This window comes from Cajanus cajan, chromosome 10, assembly GCF_000230855.2.
Source record: "Cajanus cajan strain Asha chromosome 10, NIPB_CcT2T_4, whole genome shotgun sequence".
In the NCBI taxonomy this organism is placed as follows: Eukaryota; Viridiplantae; Streptophyta; class Magnoliopsida; order Fabales; family Fabaceae; genus Cajanus; species Cajanus cajan.
The window spans coordinates 44,221,141-44,242,992 of record NC_138526.1 but is presented as its reverse complement, the minus strand read 5'-3'; the positions used below and the strand labels follow the sequence as shown (position 1 = coordinate 44,242,992).

Below are 21,852 nucleotides of genomic sequence, written 5' to 3'. Positions count from 1 at the left end.
TCCACCCACTTGGCATGCCTCTTGTTAAGCTTGCCTTGTCCCTTCAAATACCTTAGGGACTCATGGTCACTATGTATTACAAACTCTTTGGGAAAAAGGTAGTGTTGCCATGTTTTCAAAGCTCTTACCAAGGCATACAATTCCTTATCATAAGTGGAAAAATTAAGGGCAGCTCCACTTAACTTCTCACTAAAATAAGCAATTGGATGGCCTTCTTGTAACAACACAGCCCCAATCCCAACATTGGAAGCATCACATTCAATTTCAAAAGATTTAGCAAAGTTTGGTAAGGCAAGAATGGGAGCATTGGTTAGCCTTTGCTTAAGAGCAACAAAGGCTTCCTCTTGTTTCTTCTTCATGATGATCACGATTCTCTAATCGCTCAATTCTTCCATACAACTCTTCATTGTTTTCTCTCAATAATCTTTGCATTTGAGCATTAATAGCGTCGAACAAGAGTCTTTGTGTTCCATCCAAATGATTTCCATCTGCCATACTTCAAAAACAAGAGTAATAACAAACACAAAGAAAATAGGACCTCACCACTCTTCTCACTTGTTTACACTCGTAAAATGAACACTCGTGTATGTCACTCTTAATGGCTTTTTTTTTTATTATTATTTTTTTTTAAAGCAATTCAAAAAAAATAGACAACACAAAGAACAAACCACAATTTTTTGTGTTAAAAGCAAGGTTTAGGGTAAAGGAATGGAGGCAATGCCAATGATGTCAGTTGGTAAGATCTGCTTGTAGAAAATTGCACCGTAAATAAAGATGCCAATTCTTCAAATGAATTTATGGAGCCAAGTGAAAGCTTAATGAACCAACTCAATGCTTGCCCTTTTAGTGCAGTGGGGAAAAGGCGACATAAGGAGGCATCTTCTTTTGTCAACAAAGTAACCTGTGTGAGATATGCGTTCAAATGGTCGTCGGGGTCCGAGGACCCATCGTACTTCTCTAGAGGAAAGTTTCTCCAGCTATCAGATATGGTTGCCTCCATAATGCTTTGAGTGAAAGGGTGTTTGTATGAGCCAGATGTTATTGTTACCCGAGGGGAGGGTTGCCCAGGGATGGCTGACAGATGCATGGGAGGGGCATGTGTTCGTGAGGTTGTCGGTGCATGATGTGAGGATGCCTCATTGTTGGGATGCTCAGTCGTAGGGTTCCAAGTTCTGTTCAAGCTTCTCAACTCGGCATTTTCTCTCCTAAGTGCTTCAAGCTCCTGAGCATCTTTTTCTCGGGCTTGCTTGACAGCTTCTATTTCTTCACGAAGCATATTCATAGCATCTGAGTGATCAGTTTGATCTTCCACAGCAACCGGCCTCGAGTCCTGTTCGGGTTGAACCGAGTAGTTGTTGTTCCTAGTAGTGACCATCTTCTACAAAATCTTCTTCCTGCAAAATAGATAAACAATACGGGCCGCACGGTGGGCGCCAAAATGTACCTGCACGAGGGTATTCCGGTAATTTTGCTACTCCTGCTGGGTCTTCGTCTTCCATGATATATCCTAGGAAAAGAGAGGGGTACCTGCAAAAGTCACTCCAATGCTTAAGTCAGTCATCGGTCTCAGAGATATTACTGCTGATTAAACTGGTAATTATGAAAACGTACATTTGTTTGTCATTAATCGCACTTATTTATACTAACTTTAATGGGCTTAGGCCCATATGTAGGCCCATAAGAGAATCCATTAGTACTTATCCGTAATAAACAGGTTAAGTAGGTTATTCCTCGGTCCTTCCTTATATTTGACCTGGTACTTATACCCTTATCTGGTATACCTTCAATTAACATGTATTTCTTATAGCTTTTCTTTTCTGGTCTATTTTTTAAAAGCAAAATATATTTTTCTTTTTTTTTTTAGTAAAATTAAAATTTCATATATACACTCTTTAACGTTCAAGACTACCAATGGAGTCTACTCACATAATTGAACATGTGTGTGAGTATTGTAAAGCGCTTAATATGAAGTTAGAATTCCACAAATAAATAAAAAAATATTAAGACTCTCCATTTTTACTTTCTTCCCTCTTTTCTAATCTTTTCCGTTAAAAGTGAAATAGAGTATGTGCCATCTTAAAATATTATATATATATATATATATATATATATATATATATATATATATATATATATATATATATCAAATACTTGAGTTATAATAATTTGGGGTTCTATTTTTTATATAAAAAATTATCATTTTTTGATTATTATTTTTTAAGACTAATTTATTCTTTAATTAATTTATCTGTATTTATTTAAAATATTTTTATTTTTATTTCTATTTGTCATTTTAATTAAGTAGATAATATCTTTTATTCGGCACATTAATTTTTAATAATAACTATTGTTAGATTTATTTTTTCACTAAGTCCATTCTTTGGTACATTTTACCTTTTTTATTTAAATAAAATATATATAAACAAGAAGTGTTTCAACTCCAATGGATCACTAGTATATATTCAAAATAATACTTTCATTTTATTTTTTCTTTTTTTCTTAGATTTACTGATTTTTTTTAACTGCTATAAATCGGTTCTCAATCACAACAGTTATTATAAAAAATATAATTTATTTATATATCTCTTTGTATTTTTATTTTTATATACTAAAAAACAATTACTGAAGAAAAAGGCATGATAGTTACCTAGTATATAATAAAATTGTAGTGATACACCAATGATATTGAGGTAGTTACACAGTATAAAAGAAAATATTATATAACTCAACAATAATACGTGATGAAGGAAAGAATTTTGTCATTAAACATTGGCTAGGGTTGGCTTTTGCGTCATAGCAACGTCACTGCGTGTGACTACCATTGATTATCACGTAGGGTTTTTTTTTTATTATTAAGGATTTTTTTGTCCAACAGTTATTTAGAGTTTTTTTTTTCCTTAAAACGAAGAGATTATTGGAGTCAATTTCCAATAAAATATTTTTCATACACCTAATGGAACTTAACCTTAATAACATATTTAATTAAATAACACAATTATTTATTAATTATCACTAAAAGAAAAATCAACATTATTTATAAAAAAAAATTCGTAGATAAACATGAAAATCTGTAAAAATCAATAAGTAGTAAGGTCGTTGATTGAAAAAATCAAAATAGTAAAATTGTATACATTGATTAAAAAAATCAAAATAAGAAAAATCATAAGATTTATATTCCATTTAGAATTGTTATTATAAGATATATTTTAAAATAAATTATCATCTAAAAATATATATTAGATATTAAAAACATATTTATATCATAAATAAATTAAACTTTATTTTTATAAATTTAACATATAGATCTTTATATTTTTAATAGTGTTAAATTATTATAAAATAAGTCTTTATGATTGTAGTTCTACCCAAACATTTAAAAATTGTCTATGATAGATAAATAAATTATACTTAAAATATATATTTTTAAAGAAAGTTAAGTTCAAACCAAGTAAATTATAATAAAAATATAGTATAACCTAATTTATTTTCATCTTTAATACTAATCGTAGATATAAAAAACTTGTAATAAATAATTATAATATATATTTATATTTTTAAAAGATATATAAAATTTTTAATACTACAAATATATAAGAAATTAAAAATAATAAATTAAAAATAAGAAATTAAAAAAAGAAATTAAAATTAAAAATTAAAAATAAGATTTTCGACAGAAAATTCTGTCGAAAATTTCTGACGGAATAAATTCGTCAGAAATTTCCGATAGAATATTCCGTTAGAAATTTTCCGGCAGAAATTTCTGACAGATTTATTTTTTTGCAAAAATTTTTGACAGAATTTTCCATCGGAAAGTTTCTGTCAGAAATTTCTGACGGATTTATATTTCCGTTGGAAATTTCCGATGGAAAATTTCTGACGGAAAATTCTATCAGAAATTTTCGACAGATTTATAATTCCGTCGAAAATTTCCGACAGATCCATATCTGTCGGAAATTTTCCGTCAGAAATTTACATTTTTCTTGTAGTGGTTGATAATGTTATCTATGGAAAATTTTCCATAGGTAACGTTGTTTAGGGAAATTTTTCCGTAAATAACTTTTCGTAGGTTAGGGTTTTTCGTAAGTAACATTATCTGTGAAAATTTTTCGTAAATAACTCACGAAAGTTATTATTTACGTGTTTTTTCTATAGATAATGTTATTTACGGAAAATTTTTCGTAAATAACCTACGATAGTTGTTACCTTCGAAAATTTTTTGTTTAATTTTAATAAATTTATTAATGTAACAACCCTCATATTTTGCCTCTCAAGGATGTTATTTCATGACACTTCACTTTTCAACGTATTTTGTCCTTATTGCACATTTTTTGGGAAACTTCCTAGAAGGTCACACATCCCTATATTACTCCAAGTCAAGTACGCTTAAATGTGAAGTTCTGATGAGATAAGCTATCGAAAAACAGATGCATGTTGTCGGTATAAGTAGTACAAATTAATTCATTTAAGTCATCTTCAACTATACAATCTCATACTTATATTATTCTTTGATCCCTCTCATTTTGGTGTGTCCAGACCGCTATAAAAATATAAAATTATATATAACAATTATATTACCAATAATAATAATTATATTATATTTAATTAATCTTTATATATATATATACTTACTTGTATAATTAACAATCTACTTATTTCTATTTAAAATATTATAATACAATTTAAATTATTTATTATAAATTTAAAAGTGTAAACTAATTTATATATTTTAAAATGATAAGGGTTATAATAAAATCGGTGTAACTTTTACTAAGTATTACATTGCTCAATCACTTTATATTAAATGTGAATTTTGTAAATCCAACTGTTAGATTGAAAGTTCATATCACTTTATATGTTTATATCAATATGTTAAAATTGAACAACAACTTGAAGGTAATCAAAGTGTTCATATTTTAGTATATTTTGAAATGTATATATTACGTAATTTTTTTTTTACAAGAATGAAGTATCAAATCATCTTGAATTAATAAAATTTTGTATATATGAGCTAAGAGTACAAAACTTTCAATTTAACGGTTGAATTTATAAAATTCACATTTAATATAAAGTTATTGAGTAGTGTAATACTTAGTAAAAGTTACACCGGTTTTATTATAACTCTTTTCTTTTAAAATATTATTTTTATAAATTAAATTTTAACATTTTAAATAAATTATATTACTTAACTTAATATATTTATTCATCTTAAATCTATGATATAAAATTCAAAAAATTTATTTATTCTTGTTTTATTTTCTAATTATCAACCGTTAATAAAATACTAATTTAAAATCTTATCTAATTATATCATAATATTTTCATATCAAATTTAAAACTAAATATTAGTATGTTATTTTTTATCATCATTAATTTATAAAAAAAAAATTAAAATGATAATTTTTAATAATATTTATCTTTTACCAAATATTTTTTACATCACTTAGATAACTAAAAAATTATCTACAGAAAAAATTTCGAAGGTAATATTCCGTAGATAACTAATTTCGTAGGTAATATTCTGTAGATAATTAATTCTGTAGGTAATATTCTGTAGATAACTAAACATTATCTACGAAAAAAATTTCGTAAATAATATTCTGTAAATAACTAATTTCGTAGGTAATATTCTATAAATAACTAATTTCGTAGGTAATATATTTTGTAGATAACTAAACATTATCTACGGAAAAAATTTCATAAGTAATATTCCGTAAATAACTAAAAATTATCTACAGAAAAAATTTCATAGATAATATTCCATAAATAATAACAATTTTTCTTGTAGTGTATGTTAATTAATCTTCTTGATATTATCATTATTTTGTATAAGAATCACTAGTACACAATACACATTCTACGTCAGTTATTTTAGGGGTTTTACGTCGGAAAAACCTCCGATGTTGAAGCGGGAGACGTAAATTTACGTCGGTCGCAAAAATTGACGTAAATTTACGTCAGACATGCCAAGATCCGATGTAAAAAAGTCATAAAAATTAATAAATAAATAATAAAAAAAACGAGTGCAAGCAGAACGGGCTGTTCTCCAAGCAAAATGGCATGTTCTGCTTGATAGACCCAGGAGTGGGTTCTCCAAACCCGGACTTGGTCACATCCTTCTCCAACTTCAAAAACTCGAAATGCAACGCAAACATCACCATCCTATTCCCGTGAACACACTCAGCAGAAGATGCTACCTCATAGAACCTCCCAGAAAAGTCCATGACCAACGCAACCGTCCAAAGAAGAAAAAGATCATCACGCGAATCAACCTCTTCCCCAACCTTCCTAAGCTCCAGAAGAAGGTGCGGATGGGGAGGTAGAACTTGTCGAGGCGGAGGGCATTGATGCCGGACCACTCGCGGCGCATGGTGTGGAAGAAGGTGGACGAGGTCATCGGGGGAGTGGCTCTGATTGCAAGGACAGCCACGATTTGAGGAGGAGGGATTTCTTGCGTGTGGCCTCCATTGCACAACGCGCGGGAGAAGGAAACCATGAAGTTTTTGAAATCTAGCTAGTGTACACCTTCTTTTAAGGCCAATCTTGTGGGTTATTTATGTCGGCCCTGGTAGGGTCCGACATAAATTTTAACATCTACGTCGGACACAACGCATAGCCGACGTAGATTTTAAAATTTACGTCGGACCCTAAGAGGTCCGATGTAAATAATTTAACTAAAATTACGAGATATGTCACCGTATTTTTATTACGTCAGATTTTTGTATGTCCGACATAAAATAGGTGACGTAATATTCTAATTTTCCACTAGTGAATAGTTTTATCATGCTTTATTCATCAAAATTGAACATAATATTTAAAGAATTCTTGTCTTACACAACTTATTCAACCAATTAAACTAAATCATTTGATTATATATACTCTTTTTTTTCATTAATACTTATATATCGGTTAAAACTTAAAAATAATCAATTTAAAAAGTTATTATATTTTGTTATCTTCATCTACATCAATTTTAAAATAACGTGATTTTTTAACCTATATAATAGATTTCCTATACTATTGTTTCCTTATACTTTCTTTTTAATAAAAAAAATTGTTTATAAAAAATAACCTTATTTATGTGGTACAACTATTGCATGCTCAAGTATTTGGACATTGATTTCTTTGGTAAGATTGACGATAGAGCAAGGATGTATGTGTGGAAGAGGAACAACCACAACTAGAATTTTTCTTATTATATGTGATTTTTCCTGCAAATTTTTATGAAAAATTCGTAGGAAACGTTGTTCTTACAATTTCTTTTGCAAAATTTTATCTGCGGGTAATACCTTCGTGGATAATATATTTTTGTGAATTTTAAAATTTGCAGGAAATTTTCCTGCAAAATTTCTTGCAAAAAAATTCGCAGGAAAGTTTCCTGCGAATTTTTTCTCAAGAAATTCTGCAGGAATATTTTTTACGAAAAAATTAAAGAAATTACTATAAATCAACTTGTAACGTAAGTGTTGCCCCAACTTATATACTCTTTAATTGTTTTATTTTCAATCGATGTGGGACTTGAAGTTTTTTTTTAAATATTAAACTTATAAATTAAATTTTTTTTATATTTTTCCTTAGGATTAAAATTTGCAGGAAAATTTGCAGGAAAAGTTATCTGCAAAACTTTTCTACCATTTAGTAAACATTACTTACAAATTTATTTTTGCAAGAAAATATGCAAAAAACAAAATAAAATTATTACAATATTTTTTATAAATTTTTACCATGAAAAAAAATTTCTACGATCATTAAAATTGTAGCAAAATTTGTAAGAAATATCTATAAATTATTTTTCACAAATAAATTCGGAAAAAAATTTTGCGAATATTTTTTTTGCAAGAATATTCGCAAAAAATTTCTACAAATATATTTTTACAGGAAAATTCATAATAAAAAAATGATACTTTTCTAGTAGTAAGCGTGAGCGACCCTGCAACGTGTAACTCAAAGACTAGATAGTTCTTGGGCCAGCTTGCTCAACAAACTTCTGGGAACAATAATCCTAAATTATATATGCTGCTTGGAGAGGTAAAACTTGAGAATTCAACCACACTTTATGGTATGACTCAGTGCACCCGAGACCTTTCGAACACTAATTGTACGAAATGTCTTGATGATGCACTTAGTAAACTCCTAGATTGTTGTGATGGTAATCAAGGAGGAAGAGTTCTCAAGGGAAGTTGTAACTTTCGATATGAGATATTTCCCTTTCTCAACGACTAAAAATTTGTTTGGATATAAATTTTAAAGTATTTTTGAGAATCTTTTTTTATTTTTAATAAAAAAATTTGTCAAAAAAATTTTCAACTTATATCTCTAAATATTTCTCTGACTAATCGTGGGATTATATATATATATATATATATATATATATATATTTATTTATTTATTTAAGGATCTTATCCATAATATTTACTAGTTTGTGAATCAACTTTGAATAAAAATAAATCCGATCTAAGGATTAAAAAAATTGAACTTTAATTTAGCTTGGTTTGCTTTAATAAAAATAATCCTACCCAAGCTCACCATGTACATATTCTGTCAATCCATCAAAGAAGCAGCATCTAATAACTATTGTGTATGGTTTTAGTTTTTTTTTTTTTTTTTTTAATCTGTAATATTTTATTTTAATGTTTAGATTGGATTGGATTTGAAGTGTATGTTAGTTTTTTTTTTTTATATATAATTTGAATTCAATCAATTAAATTAGTTTGATTTTATTTTAAGATTCAATTCAAGCTAAAATAATTAAATTTGATGTTGATTAGTTTAAATATTAGATTTACATATAATTTAAAATAAATAAATTAATTTATATATTATTATTTTTAGTTTGTATTTGATTAACAATTAATATATGTGTATTATTTTGATTATTTTAAAGATAGTTTTATATTACAATATGCAGATTTTTTTATTTTTTTTAAATATTTAAAAGAAATCAAGACGATTTATATTACAATATATTAAGTATCATTTTCGCACACCGTAATATATTTGAAATCTTTAAGTAGATTAAGAAAAGAAATCAAGAGAAATTATATTGCAAATTTATCAATTTAGTAAATTTTTGACAATATTTTAATTTAGTTAATTTTAAAAAATTTATTTACTTTAAGAAAAATTATTTTAATTTAATTTTTTAAAAAAAATTATTGAATATTCGATGATTTGAATCAATCTAATTGACATTAAATTGATTCGATTTAAGTTAAATAAAAAAATTTATTAAATCTAAACTAATTAAATTTAATTAATTTAAATTGAATTCTTATCAAAAGATCCAACCCGTGAATACTCTTAACCCTAATTAGGTTATAATTGAATAATAATATTAAAAAAATCTGTTGGTGCATAAACTATATACCCTATTTTAATTAGTATTGTAAATTCTAAATGTATGGAGTAAATATTTGTATATATAATTATTTAATTTGATTTAAATTTAAAGATAAAAATATAAAAGTATTTTTCAAAAAGACCATTTGAACTTAAAATTAATAAAATAGGATTTAATTTGAATTTAAAGATAACTGCATGCTCATTATTATAATAGAAATAATAATAAATACAATTTAATTTAAATTAAAAAATAACAGTAATTGGTATAATTTAAATTGAAATATTATTTAATTTAAATTTGAAGATAATAAGATATTCATAATATATACCTATTATAAAAGAGATAGTAGGGTATGTAACCGTTTTTTGGTCTCAACTTTTTGGTGAATCATTATACCCTTCAAATGATAAAAAAAATTTATATCCTCTTTAAATAATTACACGTAATCTTTTAATATTATATCTATGTATAATTATTAGAGATATAAATTGTCTCAGCCATTTTAGTAATAATAATTTATATTTAACCATGTAACTCTTAAAAAAAATACTTTCATAAATTATTTGTGGAGATCAAAATATAATGGAAAAATAAAATGATATAAAAAGTAAGTTAATTAAAAGAGTAGGAAAAACAAGAATTTCACTCTCTTCAAAAGTAATTGTTAAATGTTATAATATAGGAGTAATTAAATTCTTTGTTTTACTTATTAATTTTATTTTTAAATTTATAAATTTTAAGATAAAATCATTTCAAAATAAAGCATTTTTTGTTCTTCAAATTAAAGCACTTGAATATGGGACATAATAGTTTAATCATTTCAAGAAATATACGGGTTCCATGAGTAGTTTGAAAATGAAATGAATTTACTTTTTAAATAGATAGTGATTAATTAACACATTATGTATAACATATTCTTTTGTACATTTAGGTAGAGGCGTAAAGCAGTTTTATTAATCAATGTGATCTATTCTTTTAAGTCTACTTGCTAGTATATTCACTGTTCCGTCATGATTTCACACTAACTAGTGCTGCAGTGAAGATTTTATGTGATTACACACTAGGAAAAATTAAATAAAATAAAAATGATGATAGTGATCCAGAAAGATATTGGGTGATTATTACATGCTTAATAGTGCTAGCTTTACTTTGTTGCTTACGACAACAGTGTATTTTAAAATATTCTTAATAAAAAAATTAGGATTCGTTTAGTAATTAAATTAAGAAATATAAGATATAATAAGTTATATTATTATTTTAATTAATTAATTAATAGATTTCTTTTATCCTTAAAACTTATAATTACAACGACAAAATTCTAATATAAAATTATGTATATTCTACAATACTAATAATACTCTTTAATAGATAATTAAATAAAAAAATATTTATGATCATGATTTATGTAATGTTATAGAATTGATAATTAATAATTAATTTATATTTATAAGATGTGATTTTATTGACTTTTTTTTTTAATTTTGACATAATTTGATATTGGGAGTAGCAAGTAGACCATACGTCCAGGCCTTAGATAGTTAGATAGAATAAACTTATGTTACTTTTTAGACAGATGTTAAACACACCTCCACTCTCGTATCAACACACCCCCTTTTTAAAAAAAAATATATAAAATATCTAAATTACCCTTTAAAAAAAAATGAAATTCCTAAATTTACACCTCCTTTCCCCGCACCCCCCTTATTCTGTATAAGCATGTAAACTTTAATCTGGAACGACACCAGAACGGGCCGTTCTGCAAGCAGTACGCCCCAGTACAGGCCTTACTGCTTGTAGTACGGGCCGTTCTGGGGCCGTTCTGTTGCAGTACAGGCCACTGCGTCACTTTTAAAATGACTACTTTATGAATGATTTTAAAACTCCAATTTTAAAAGTCATTTTTGTACTAGTGTTTCTTTCCATAGAACAAGTAAGAGTCTTTCTCTTACAAGACCACCTGCTGACATTGCGCACCCCTCTTCTTTCTCTTTGTGGCACTCCTCTTCTTCTTTTTTTCCCGCACCTCGCACACGCCTCTTCTTTCTCTTTCTGGCACTCCTCTTCTTCTTCTTCTTACTGTTCCGAAAAGTTCTTTCCAGAATTATATAAAAATGTTCCAGAAAATACTTTCCATAATATTAAATTCTTATTCCGGAAAGTATTTTCCGAAAATGTTTTGTTACATAATTCCGGAAAGTACCTTCCATAATATTAAAGTTACTATTACGGAAAGTTCTTTCCGGAATTATATGAACAATAATTTTACTATTCCGGAAAGTACTTTCTGGAATGCTAATGACTGTAAAAGTACTTTCCGGAATGCTAATGATTGTAAAAGAGCCTTTCTTATGCTGGTTATGGTGGGGCTAGTCCTTTTTTTCTATTCAGAATGACTGTAAAAGTATATTACTTAATGATATTGAGCGGAAAGAGACTTTGAGAAGAAGAGGGGTGTGGAGTGTGGGGTGCGGGGAAGGGGGGGTGCGGGGAAGGAAGGTGTAAATTTAAGAATTTTATTTTTTTTAAAGGGTAATTTAGACATTTTATATATTTTTTTTTAAAAAGAGAGTGTATTTATACGAGAGTGGAGGTGTGTTTATCATCAGCCTACTTTTTATACAAATTAAAAATTATTCTAAGAGAGGAGTTAGACTGATAGCAAATATCACAAGCCCAAGACACTCCAGCCCAAATCAAGATACCAAAGTGGACTTGCACAAGCCCAAATTAAAGACCACCAGACCAGACTGGTTTCAATACTACGTTTAATCATGGATCTTTCTCAAATAATACCATTGTCAATTTGTCATCATCTCTGTCAAAATGGACGTATAGGATTTTTAGATCGTTACTTATTTTTTAAATACCTCTTATGTAACTGCTACAATTATCCATGAAGGAATAATTTTATCTCTTTTTCCCTTAGTTTTTGTTAGCCTTGACCTTAATTTTATGCGTTATTTTCTACCTTTAAGCATATCAAAGGCTAATTAAACAAATAGGATATAATAGATATTTGTTTTCACCTTCGTCCTCACCCTGACAATGCTCTTTCAATTCCACCACCGCACCTGCAACAAACAAACGATGACGATGTTGAAATTAATTTAAATTCCACGTCTCATACTAAAATATGAATTTCACACCAACCCATTGGATCATTGTGAAGCTTAATTGGTTAGGTATGTTGAGTATTATAATTCAAATGTATGATTTGTATTTATAGTTTGTATATATAGTAAGTGTTTCGTTTGTACATATAATTTGAAAGTTTAATCTGCATATGTATTGTATTATCTGATGGTATCCTTTATGGAAATATCATCTGTGTACCTTAGTCTATAAGTATTACATGTTTGTATCATTTGTCAATGTACTTTATAAATATATGTTTGTATTATTATTCATTAATAAGAGGGATGAGTAATCATATATAATACACAAGTGTGAGAGTAAAATTTATCTCAACTCAATTTTCATTCTCTGATTTTTGTTATGAGTGTGTGCATTTCTATGCATATCATTTCTAACAAATTAGTATTAAGAGTTTGTTGATTATGAGGACCTATGAGTGGTGTGTGTGAAATCCACTAGGTTGAAAAGTATTATGTTGTGAGGGAAACTCTTTCTTATGTAAGTTTTTATTATCCATGTGTGGATACTTCTTTCTTGTATGGTGTTGGAAGAGTGAATCGTGATTGGTTCTTATGGGCTTTCCTTGCCAACTTACCTATTTTTTATGGCAAACACTTTTAGTAGTGGTGTGTGAAGATGAGTGTCAATTTTGATTCTCAAGAAGTGTCAAAAATTATGAAGAACGAGATTCAAGAAGTAGAAGGTGCTACGGAGATGCAATAGGCAACTTATAGAGAGTTGAAGAAAAAAGGCTAAAAAGCTCTTTTCTTAATCCATCATGTATGGATTCTGCTAATTTTGAGAAAATTTGCTTAATTAGTTTGGCAAAAGAAGTTGGGATATTTTACATAAAACTAATGGAGGTATTGATAAAGTGAAGAAGATGAAGTTTCAATCTCTTCAAAGGCAATATGAGTTGTTGTCTATGAATAATCAAGAGTCCATAGCTGATTATTTCAATCAAATTCAAACCCTCATTAATTTGATGAAATCTTGTAATGAGAAGTTTACAAATCAACAAATTATAGACAAGATGTTGAGAACTTTGACTCCTTGTTTTGATCATATATTGTGGTGACAATCAAGAAATCCTGAGACGATAAAGGTAGGGGAGTTGCAAAATTCCCATGAGGCTCATGAACAGATGCTAAATGAGAGGAGGAATGGTGAAAAGATTCAAGAACAAATCTTAGTGGCTCAAATCAACTATAAGAAGAAAGTGTAGGTGCTTGAAACAAGAAAGGAAAAGACAAGTAAAAAGGTGACAAGAATAGTAAAGTTAGTGACTCATCAAATGGTCAAAATCAGTGTTACACTGAATATGATCATGTCGAGTCTTCAAACAGATAACAGGATGGTCCAACTCAAAGATTTTAGGAAAAGAAGAAGTTTGATAAGAAGAAAATATAGTGCTACAATTAGCAAAATTAGGGACATTTTGCAAGAGAATGCAAAAGTGGCAAAGGAGGAAAGGAAAAATTTGATGGTGAAATATATCTTGCTCAAGGCAAAGGGTTGGATTCCGATAAAGTATTGTTGATGGTAACCACAAGCTCTAATGATGATAGCTCTAAATCTTGGTATATTGACACAAATTATTCAAATCATATGACATGGCATGAGGATTAGTTACTTGATTTTGATGTTAGCGTTCAGAATAAGCGAAATTTACAAATAACAATATCATTACAACAAAAGAAATGAGAAAGGTTGTAATCAATCTCCATGTGACTCAAAAAATCTTGAAGTTTAATCTTTAACCTTTTTAAAATATATGGGAGATTTTTGTATATTTTGATTGATATTTCAAAAAGATTAATATATTTATGTAATTAAGAAAGTTAATATTTAGGTTTTATCAAATAAATATTCTATTTATTTTAGTTTTGTTGACGAAGTCTATCTTATCCTTTTTATTTGGTCTCCTAAGAATTAGTTTCACCTTATCCTTATTGATCGATTCACTTAGTCGTCTAAGGTAGTTTTGAGAAACAACCTTCTTCATTATAAAATAAAACAATCAAAAGATTTTTAAGATGTTTCACACACACCTCTTCTTTATCACTTAATGAGTTTCATGAGTTATTCTCATTTAAAAATTTGATAATTTTAATACTTTAATTATTATTAGAAAGAATTTGTTATATCTCGAGAGATTTGCACATCACATAAATAAGTTTTTAAAAATAGTGTTACCACACATCCTAGATTATTTATATTTGTAATAGTACTAGTTTCAGATAATAAAAAAAAAACTTTTGTTTAATGAAAATGGTTAATAATGTACAACACTTCCTTGTGAATCAAACTTGAAAATACTCGATGACTCACTCATCTACAAGACTCCTTCAACAGGTTTTAGTATTGACTCCGTGGGCCAAAACCAAAACAAAAAAGCATGTGGCCTTGCCATTTGTCTTGGTCACGTGTCAGCCTCGGAATGCAAAACTTGTGTCTCCGAGGCACCCAAAGAAATCCTCAATCGCTGTCCATACAACAAAGGTGCCGTAATTTGGTACGACTATTGCATGTTGAAGTACTTGGACAATGATTTCTCTGGCAAAGTTAACAACACAGACAGGTTCTACATGTGGAACTTGAAAAACTCATGTGATCCTGCAACGTTTAACTATAAGACTAGAGTTGTTGAGTCAGTTCGCTCAAAAGGCTTATGTAAATCCTAAACTGTTTGCAACTGGAGAGCTAAAGCTTCAGAAATCAGAGACGCTTTATGGGTTGACTCAGTACACCAGAGACTTATCTAGCAATGATTGTAAGAAGTGTCTTGATGATGCAATTAATGAACTTCCATATTGTTGTGATGGATAAACAGGAGGCAGGGTTGTGGGTGGAAGTTGTAACTTCCGATGAGTTATACCCGTTTGTGTCAGTAAATACATGAACTTCCATATTAGAGAACTTCCAGATTGTTGTGACGGAAAGCAAGATGGAAGGCTTGTCAGTGGGAGCTGCTATGTTAGATATGAACTATACCCTATTGTTGAGGCCTAGACAATTATTTTTGCAGTTTTAGTTGTTGGGGTTAATTTATAGTATTTTTCTAAGGAGATATTTTATGAGATTTATTTTTATAAGTTTATTATACAAGCATATTTCACGATGATGAGATATTGTCCGTTTTAAACTTAAGTCCTCACGGTTTTGTTTTTGGTCATCACCCAAAAGGTTTCTCTATCATTGAAGTATGCTTTAGTTATATAAGTTGTTATTTCTTGTTTTATTTTATAAGATGTGAGACTTGTTTGTATCCCAATAATCCTCCCCTCAAACAAGGGGCTTAACCTTTATCCCAATAATCCTTCCCTCAAACAAGGGATCTAATCTTTCATGCAGCAGAATCTGTCTTTATATATCACATTATATGTTATGGTATGTTATGAGAGTTGTTACCGCATCCAACCAGGCAGCTCTAATACCACTAATGAGATTATTTTTATGATATTTGTCTGTGGGGACCTTTATCCCAATAATTCTCCACTCAAATAAAGGACCTAACCTTTATCAATGTGAGACTTGTTTGTATCTCAACATTAGTTACATGAAATTTTGTTATATATGTTATATTTGATATCTAAATAAATGATCATGTGGACTTGGAAGCAGCCCAATGAAGAAATTCTTTGGTAAACATTACATATAGCAAACACTTAGATTAATGATTCAGTTTTAACAGCCATCCATGCTGTGTAATACAGTGTCACCTAATATGATACTGGTTATAAAAGTCAATAAATTTATAATATGACCTTTTGAAGTTGAATGAATGTATAAAACCTTTTCATACTAAGTTGTGTAGATCATATTATGAAAAATGATTTTACACGTCACTCTGTTTTGTTCACATCCCTAAACCTTGTTGACCTACAAATTTTGGAAAGGGAAAACGTGATTAAAAGTACACTTTTTCGGTGACCGATGTAGCTTAATTAAAACTTTCTTTTAACAAGTGTTGGGTTTAAAATTTAAGGTGATGTAAAACTTAATGGTGGAAATTATTGCATTGAGATCAAGGGGTACTTCAGAAAAGGAAATTCAGAAGTTGCCATCGGCTTGTTTTTCTGGACATGATGTGTTCTGCGTACGGTCGATTCTTCCAACAGAAATGTATCAACTTGATGCCTTTCCGAAAAAATTAACCGAGGAATTTCACCGTTGTCAGTATGGTGTTGTGTTTGCGCTTATGTAAATAGATAAAATGTAATGGCAACATTGTTAGTAATACCAGTTTCCGCTGCATTTTTATTATGTTCCTTATTAGATTCCTACTAGCCAACAAAATAGTTTAATATTCTGGCACGATGTGTTGGTTGGATCCTTGGATACATGGATTAGGTGCACCACTAGGGAAGAACAGGCAAAGGCTCAAAATGATTGTCCTGCACCTCTCACATTTATTCCACAAACCATGGGAAATTTTTTGTGCTGCCAGATTTAGATTGGTTAGAATAAAAAAAAACTTCCTTGAGAAATTTTTGGTGCAAGTGAACTAAGTCACAAATTTCTGATAGTGAAATTGATAAAATACTTATTAAATAAAAAATTTGAAAAAGGCCAAACTTGAGTTGTTGCAAATCCAACAACTATCACCTGAAAATTCTACACCTGTGAATCCGCCAGGAATCAACCACCCAAACGCCTCCCACCCTTTCCCTTAGCCAGAAAAATTTAGTAAATAAAAGATTAGGAATCAGATGGAAGAGTCAAGACAGGCAAGAATTACTTTCATTCCAACTAATATAATCCCTCTCATCTGCATGACTATACCAACTCCTGCATTGCATCACTGAACCCCAAGTAACTTTATGCCTCTATATATTTAGACTCCTAAACTCAAGTCAAATGTCAATCACATCCAAGCCATTAACTTTGACCACTCTCATCTCTTGAGATTCTTCTCTGTCTCTAATAATCCACACTTTTAGCATTAGCAAACATGGGTGTTCCAGAAATCATGTTCAGGGTATCTTATATGGCTATACTCATCAAATTGGCCATGGCTACAAATTACATTGTTGGAGGACCAAATGGTGGGTGGGACACAAACTCAAACCTTCAATCATGGGCCTCATCCCAAGTATTTTCAGTGGGAGACAGTCTTGGTAAGTAACTACTACCATGTTTAGGGTTTAGGGTTTAGGGTTTAGGGTTTAGGAGTGATAAGGTGGTCTGGTGGTAAAAGGAGGTGGTCCTGGGGCTGGAGGGATAAGGCAGGATGGAGGTTCGAGTCCCCCTAGGACCCAGCGGAGATAACTACTAATTACTAACTATTAATATTTGCCTATCAAAAAAAAAAAAAAAAAAACTACTACCATGCATCCATCAAGCACGTTACCTTTGTGTTGATCAAAAGGTTGATAAACTTTTTCATAAATGTTATAGGAAAGAAAAATAGAAAGTAAAAATGAAATAAGCTTCTCAATAGGAAAGAAAAATATAAAGTAAAAATGAAATAAGTTTCTCTATAAATTAAAATTAATTCATACATTTACGGATTTATAGAATTCTTCTCCAATTGATTTTTTCAAAATCTTATTTTTAATTTATACATAAGTTAATTTTAATTTATAGAAAAATTTATTTTGATTTTCCTTTATATTTTTCTCTATTATAAGCTTATCCAAAAAAACCTCTAATGCAAAATATTGTTTGTAAGTTGATGACGTTGACATTGATCATTAATGCATGCAGTTTTCCAGTATCCGCCAAACCACAACGTGGTTGAAGTTACAAAGGCTGACTATGACTCATGCCAGCCAACAAACCCAATTCAGTCTTACAATGATGGCGCCACCACCATCCCTTTGACTTCACCAGGTAAAAGATACTTCATCTGTGGGGCAATAGGACATTGCAGCCAAGGAATGAAGGTTGAAATAGACACTCTTGCCAGTGCAACAACTTCTGCCATACCAGCAGCATCTCCTGAAGATTCTACTACTTCACCTGCAGAATCTCCTGAAGATTCTACTATTTCACCTGCAGAATCTCCGGAAGATTCTACTATTTCACCTGCAGAATCTCCTGAAGATAGTCCCACAGCACCAAGTCCTTTTTTCCAAACACATCTAGAAAGTCCTATATTCCCTCCAGTCATTCCTTCTACTGAATTTCCTGCTTCTGCTTCACCTCTAGCACAACATTCATCTGACCTGTCAGCTTCTCCAACCAGGAAAGGAAATCTACAAGCCTCGGTTGCGGTTGTGCTATGCTTTTTAATGATGTTTATGGCCTTCTAAGGATGGGAAAAATCTCACTCAACTGTTGCTTGTGAGCTTATTCCATGTGAAATTTTTTTTTTGGTGTTCTCTTTGTTGGTTTGGTGTGGTTATTGGCTTATTGCTTACAAATTCAGAGATGTACTATCATGAGCATGTCTTATTAGTCAATGATATTTGATTTTAGACCCTACTACTGAAACTGCTTTTTTTTATTTATTTATTTATTTTTTATCATCCTATGCACTTTCTGTTATTAAAAATGAAAGAAATATAGGTACTAAAATACACAAATGAGCTATTGCTTATGGACTATCGGTTGAGAAATTTTCCCTTTCTAGAACCTGGACCAACAAAAAAGAAAAAGATTCCAAAATCACTTAAACTCACTTTTATTTTTAATAATGAAACACACTTTGTAGCCATGACATGTAGTATTTTCTTAATATAGTTCAGACAACAAAACAACAGCACAAATTTATCATATAACCAAGTTTCCAAGCACACTTTCCATTACTGACTTTAGAAAACACACAATAGACAAGATGGATAACTTACACAAAAATATAACACAAGCAAATAACACACACAACAAAGAAGTGGATGCTATTGCTAACCACTTTATGCAACTGGAGGTCGAAGCAGATGATCCTTTGATGTATCAAGTGCAGCAGGGGGCATAAACTGCCACATGGCATATCCAGGGTATCCAATGAAAGGTATCAGCTTGTGGCCACCAACTTGTCCTTTAGCAGTTGCGGTTTGAGGGAGGATGCTAGGGTGCACATTTGTCAGTTTTACCTGCTGCTCCAATTTTTCTTTCTCTTCCTTCAGCCTATTCTTCTCATCACGAAGCTCATTCTTTTCGGCCTGCAAGGAAACATAAATTCAGAACTACACACTCGTGATTACCACTTATGTTTTAGAAACAGAAAGCATAAAAAATTGAACTTCAGACAGAAATAATCATATCAGGATATATTTGAATAAACTTATCTCAAAGCACTTCTAAAAGAAAAAAAATGAAATGAACTTCTTTATAAACTAAAATTTGCTTATGCACAACTTTAAAATAAGTTTTGGAAGAAGTTAATACTATATTCTTTCTACAAATTAACTTATGCATAAACAAATCTTAACTTATGGAGAAACTTATTTGATTTTATCCTTCCTATTTTCTTCTCTTTTAAGTGTTTATGAAGAAGTTTATCTAACTCTTGCATCAATTAATCAAAATAACTTTTAGAAACAGAAAATCACCTTCAATTCTTTAACTTTTGCCTGTAATTCATCATTCATTTCCTTCACCCTCTCGGCTTCATTTCTCAATTGAATTACCACTCGAGCCGCATCACTTAATATTGCAACTTTGTCTGTTTTGGGCAGCCTACCAGGCTCCAAGATGGAACTCAATTCCAGAAACCTTAAAATCACGCCAAATTTAAGACATGAGATTATTTAGCAGACTAAACTCAATCAGACAAGATGCAAATTAATAGCATGCCTCTCATTCAGTTTATCCCTTCGCAATTTCTCACGACCTGCCTTGGAGCCAGATGCACATGATTCAGTCCTTAACCTGAAGTAGCAGTTGCAAATGATTCAGGGAAAATAATGAAAGAGAGAGAAAGGTGACAGAGGTAAAAAAGAGAACCATTAGTTAACCAAGTAAGAAAGAAACATAACGGGTATTCCTAATCTCCAAATTTATGAAATTCAAACAACATAAGAAACATTTTTGATGTAAAAAATTCTCTTTAGTGACTAATAATGATTGGTTACCAGAGTCAATTGAAAGAATCATTTCAAAATTCAGTGCACGATAAAATTCTTTTTACTCAAACTCACATTCACTATAGTACTGTTAGTACATAGCATTAATTTCCTCTTCTATATTTAAAACATGGAAAAAACTGTATGTAAAGTTCTAGCCGACAGAGTTTGGATTATTGGGTGCTCTATTGCTGTACAATCTCATAATTCACAAAACATGTCACAGGACAGGCTTCAAATTGTACAAATTTCTAAATTATCCTGGTACTGACTCACATCCCTGCTATATGTCAAGATTCCAAATCATAGAACTTTGAACCCAATCAAAATAAAAGTTAAACTTAAACAGTTATGAAGGTACAACTTTTACTTCATATATTCTTTACAGAGAGCCACAGTACATAGATATTACCGTTTAGAAGGACCATTTTCCAGGACAGTTGAATCCAGTGAGTATTCCATTTCTAAGCTGCAATTATGAAATAATCATCATGATTCATGATGCAGTTCTAGCTTTTTAATAAAGGTTAATTAAATTTCACCTTTCTAGGTATTAGAGCTTATATCTTCTTGCTAACTACAGTTAACTGAGGACTAAGTTATTTACTGAAAATATAAGCTCTAATACTAGTAAACAATAAGAAATACAATATTCACTACCAGAATTCCCATGCTCAACAGTTTGTGGTGCAAAGTTAAAAGTTTAAACCAAACCCACCTCATATTTGAAGGACCCTTGAAGGTCTGACTCTGAGGCCCCCAACTGAAACCAGCAGAGTCTGCAGCCATGAAGTCAGCACCAGCAACAGAGATGTCAAAGGAATAATCATAAAGCCAACCGGAGGCACCACCAGAGGAATTCATTTCCATGCTGCAAGCAAGAACAAGAAGAGAGAAGAATAGTGTGTATCAACTTATGCCAAGAGAGTAGTGATAAGTGAATAGCGTAAGAATATTATAATACTATGTAACATAAAACATTATTATTCATTTGTTCCTTTGGCTTTTGTTTATATTACTTGTTCCTTATCTTTCGTTGTGAGAGTAAAGAGAAAGTCATTGTGATTATGAGGCAGTGACGGAAGCAGCAGATTGTGCGTCATGGTAGAACAGTGCACCATGGCCAATTGGAATTACGTTGTTACAGTGAATAGGAGCCAAGTAAACGCCATCACTACTTGGTCGATGCCTTTGTGTTGGCCCATTCACATGCAAAGCCGAGTTGACTATTCAGCCACCTTATTATTTTACCCAAAAAAAATTCCATTAATGGCTTATAGTGGCTAATTATCTGTATTATACATTGTAAAACAGAATTTCACTTTGTGTTCCTAACGTCAAAATATTCTAGTAATTACTTTTGGTTTG

General features: G+C 30.3%; 2 protein-coding genes and 1 pseudogene across 4 annotated transcripts; 2 read left to right on the top strand and 1 right to left on the bottom strand.

Moving 5' to 3' along the window:
- The first annotated feature begins 14,763 nt into the window (after nt 1–14,763).
- On the top strand, nt 14,764–16,245 carry LOC109792461 (antimicrobial ginkbilobin-2-like protein pseudogene; annotated as a pseudogene).
- A 1,083-nt stretch (nt 16,246–17,328) lies between these two features.
- On the top strand, nt 17,329–18,907 carry LOC109792458 (uclacyanin 1). Its single transcript, XM_020351872.3, has 2 exons — nt 17,329–17,595; nt 18,185–18,907. The coding sequence occupies exons 1-2, from the start codon at nt 17,430–17,432 to the stop codon at nt 18,730–18,732; spliced, it is 714 nt and encodes a 237-aa protein (XP_020207461.1). The 5' UTR covers nt 17,329–17,429; the 3' UTR covers nt 18,733–18,907.
- Nucleotides 18,908–19,087: 180 nt separating this feature from the next.
- LOC109792464 (transcription factor bHLH115) lies at nt 19,088–21,639 on the bottom strand. 3 transcript variants are annotated; one of them, XM_083065679.1, is made up of 6 exons: nt 21,504–21,635; nt 21,203–21,355; nt 20,897–20,953; nt 20,216–20,290; nt 19,972–20,134; nt 19,088–19,581 (listed from the first exon to the last, which is right to left on the bottom strand). In XM_083065679.1, the coding sequence occupies exons 1-6, from the start codon at nt 21,542–21,544 to the stop codon at nt 19,333–19,335; spliced, it is 738 nt and encodes a 245-aa protein (XP_082921805.1). In that variant the 5' UTR covers nt 21,545–21,635; the 3' UTR covers nt 19,088–19,332. The 3 variants fall into 3 exon arrangements, with proteins under 3 accessions (XP_082921805.1, XP_082921806.1, XP_020207469.2); XM_083065680.1 differs by lacking the exon at nt 21,504–21,635 and adding an exon at nt 21,449–21,480; XM_020351880.3 differs by lacking the exon at nt 20,897–20,953 and having other exon boundaries at nt 21,504–21,639.
- Between the last annotated feature and the right edge of the window lie 213 nt (nt 21,640–21,852).

Excerpts from the sequence above, each read along its gene's own strand:
- LOC109792464 (XM_083065679.1), bottom strand. The coding sequence starts at position 21,544 with ATGACTTTCTCTTTACTCTCACAACGAAAGATAAGGAACAA. Across the intron at positions 20,954-21,202 it reads AAGGGTCCTTCAAATATGAG|CTTAGAAATGGAATACTCAC; the intron begins GTGGGTTTGGTT and ends TCATAATTGCAG. Across the intron at positions 19,582-19,971 it reads CAAAAGTTAAAGAATTGAAG|GCCGAAAAGAATGAGCTTCG; the intron begins GTGATTTTCTGT and ends GTTTCCTTGCAG.
- LOC109792458 (XM_020351872.3), top strand. The coding sequence starts at position 17,430 with ATGGGTGTTCCAGAAATCATGTTCAGGGTATCTTATATGGCTATACTC. Across the intron at positions 17,596-18,184 it reads TTCAGTGGGAGACAGTCTTG|TTTTCCAGTATCCGCCAAAC; the intron begins GTAAGTAACTAC and ends TAATGCATGCAG.